The 2,372-nt window shown below is 36.1% G+C and overlaps 1 protein-coding gene across 1 annotated transcript; it reads left to right on the top strand.

Moving 5' to 3' along the window:
- Window positions 1-368: 368 nt before the first annotated feature.
- Window positions 369-1,864, top strand: LOC116420653 (N-acetyllactosaminide beta-1,6-N-acetylglucosaminyl-transferase-like). Its single transcript, XM_031946940.1, has one exon. It carries the CDS (start codon window positions 908-910, stop codon window positions 1,862-1,864), a length of 957 nt encoding a protein of 318 aa, XP_031802800.1. The 5' UTR covers window positions 369-907.
- Window positions 1,865-2,372: the final 508 nt, after the last annotated feature.

Raw genomic sequence — 2,372 nt, 5'->3', positions numbered from 1 at the left:
AAAGCTGTTACTTTTCACTAAATCTAGTCTATACTCTTTCTTGGGTTAGGGTTAGGGATGGAGGGTGGAATAGGGGGTTATAATTATACCTCTACCCCTCCAAACTGATAACCTCACAGACTCTAACATAAATGATCACCCTGCCTTTGTGCAGGAACCCAAAAGAATGAGCATTATTACAATGTGTCAAAAAAAATTGTTCAGGTACTTCCTTCTCAGAAGTAGTTTCAGAATGGGGCAGAACAGAAGGGTTCCACATTGCTATTCAACCCCAGAACAAGATCAGTAATGACATAAAGTAAAATTGTAGATATTTTGCCAAGTCTAGATTCAATAAATGAATTCTTGATCATTTATCTTTAGATGAAAGGAAGCCAAAGGCTAGACAGCAGAAGCTGTTGTCTTTGCAGATTAGATCCTCTTGCTTAGCTGGTTCAGAGAAATGAAGAGCACAGACATCTTGGAGATAATTTTTATCCACTGATATCCTAAGGTCTTCTCTACTGAATTTGCTTGTGATTGGCATTTGATACTGAAAAGACTAGTGTGGGCACTTCTCCCCACTGAACTAGAAAAGGCCACACCTTAGTCTGTAGCTATGGAACTTTTTTCATCTGAAGAATTATTCATCTTGTTTTGCTCTAACTGAGCTGCCAGTCAGTGGCTAGCACTCATCACACCAGCCAACTTCCTTCTGTGGGAAGGAAGCCCATAGTAATGTCACTTCACTGCACCTTCAGAGTAAATCTTATTTAGAGTTGTTAGGACTTCTCTGAGTGAATGGAAACTCTTCTATTCTTTTTCTGAACAAGAAATTGCAGCTACAAAACCAGTAGAAGAACTTGAAGACTGTTTTTTGGAAACAGATTAAAGCCTTTGGATGTTTAGAACAAAGATTTTTTAAAAAATGAATTCAAAGAAATTTAGTTTCTTAGCAATGCTTATGTTTACAGTGACAATAGTTTTTTTTTATATGAACAATGTGTTTATACAAACAACCCAGGGAATGCTAAAAGTCCCAAACTCGTTAGTCCTTGCTGAAGTTTGCGATTCAGTTATCAGAGGAGAGATGATTTCTTTTCAAGACACTGTCCTGAAACCATCATTTGGAAATCTTACTTGCCAAGACTACTTGCTCCAAAGTCACTATATAACAGTTCCCCTGTCAAAAGAAGAAGTCCAGTTTCCTTTGGCTTATGTAATGGTGGTACATAAGGATTTTAAAACATTTGAGAGACTCTTCAGGGCTGTTTATATGCCCCAAAATGTTTATTGTATTCATGTAGATGAAAAAGCAACAAATGATTTTAAAGATGCAGTGAAGTGGGTGGTGGACTGCTTACCCAATGCTTTCCTTGCCTCTAAGATGGAGTCAGTCGTCTATGGTGGAATATCCAGGCTCCAGGCTGACCTGAATTGCATGAAAGACCTTGTCGTTTCTGAAGTTCAGTGGAAATATATTATTAACACTTGTGGGCAAGATTTCCCTCTGAAAACCAATAAAGAAATAATCCAGCATCTGAAAGGATTTAAAGGGAAAAATATCACCCCAGGAGTGTTGCCTCCACCTCATATTATTCACAGGACTAAATATATCTACAAGGAGCAGAGATATATTTTCTTTTCCTTCATGATGTGGACTTGGAGAAGGAAAACTCCTCCTCCTCACAGTCTGACTATTTACTTTGGCTCTGCTTATGTCTCCCTTACAAGGGAATTTGTCAACTTTGTTCTTCAAGACCAACGAGCCATTGATCTACTGGAGTGGTCTAAGGATACCTACAGTCCTGATGAGCATTTCTGGGTGACTCTCAATAGGATTCCAGGTATGTTTGACTTTTATTTTTATTTTAACCTATTATAAAGTTCAGTAGACATTGCAGAAAAAAATTATATGATTGTAGCTATTGTACTAATGTACATTGAGTGCTCATAAAATATGCCCATGAAATTTTATTTACTTTATATGTCACAAATCTTGTGCAATCATTTTAAAAAGCAAGTTAAATATTGCATAAAGGGTCAATACCACTATTATATACTGGTCATTTGGGAGATAGAGAATTTGTTTACAGCTTTGTAGATGATGTATTTAGAGTTGCAATGAGTCAGTTGAGATGGAGGTAATTTATTGTTAGATCCAAAAATCAATCAACAAGAATTGATTAAATATTTATTAAGTGCCACACACTATGCTAGATATTAGGGATAGAAATGAATGAAATAATCCCTATTCACAGGGAGCCTACATTATAAAAGGATCAGAAATGAATAAGGAATAAGTAAACTAAAAGATACAACTTTTTTTAAAATGCAGTTTTACTTCCTTATCACTATTACCCCCATTGAAAGAGCAAGAAAAAATCCAAAAT

This window comes from Sarcophilus harrisii, chromosome 1 (genome assembly GCF_902635505.1).
Source record: "Sarcophilus harrisii chromosome 1, mSarHar1.11, whole genome shotgun sequence".
Taxonomy (NCBI): Eukaryota; Metazoa; Chordata; class Mammalia; order Dasyuromorphia; family Dasyuridae; genus Sarcophilus; species Sarcophilus harrisii.
The sequence above is the reverse complement of the archived record's forward strand: the minus strand, read 5'-3'. Positions and strand labels throughout refer to the sequence as shown.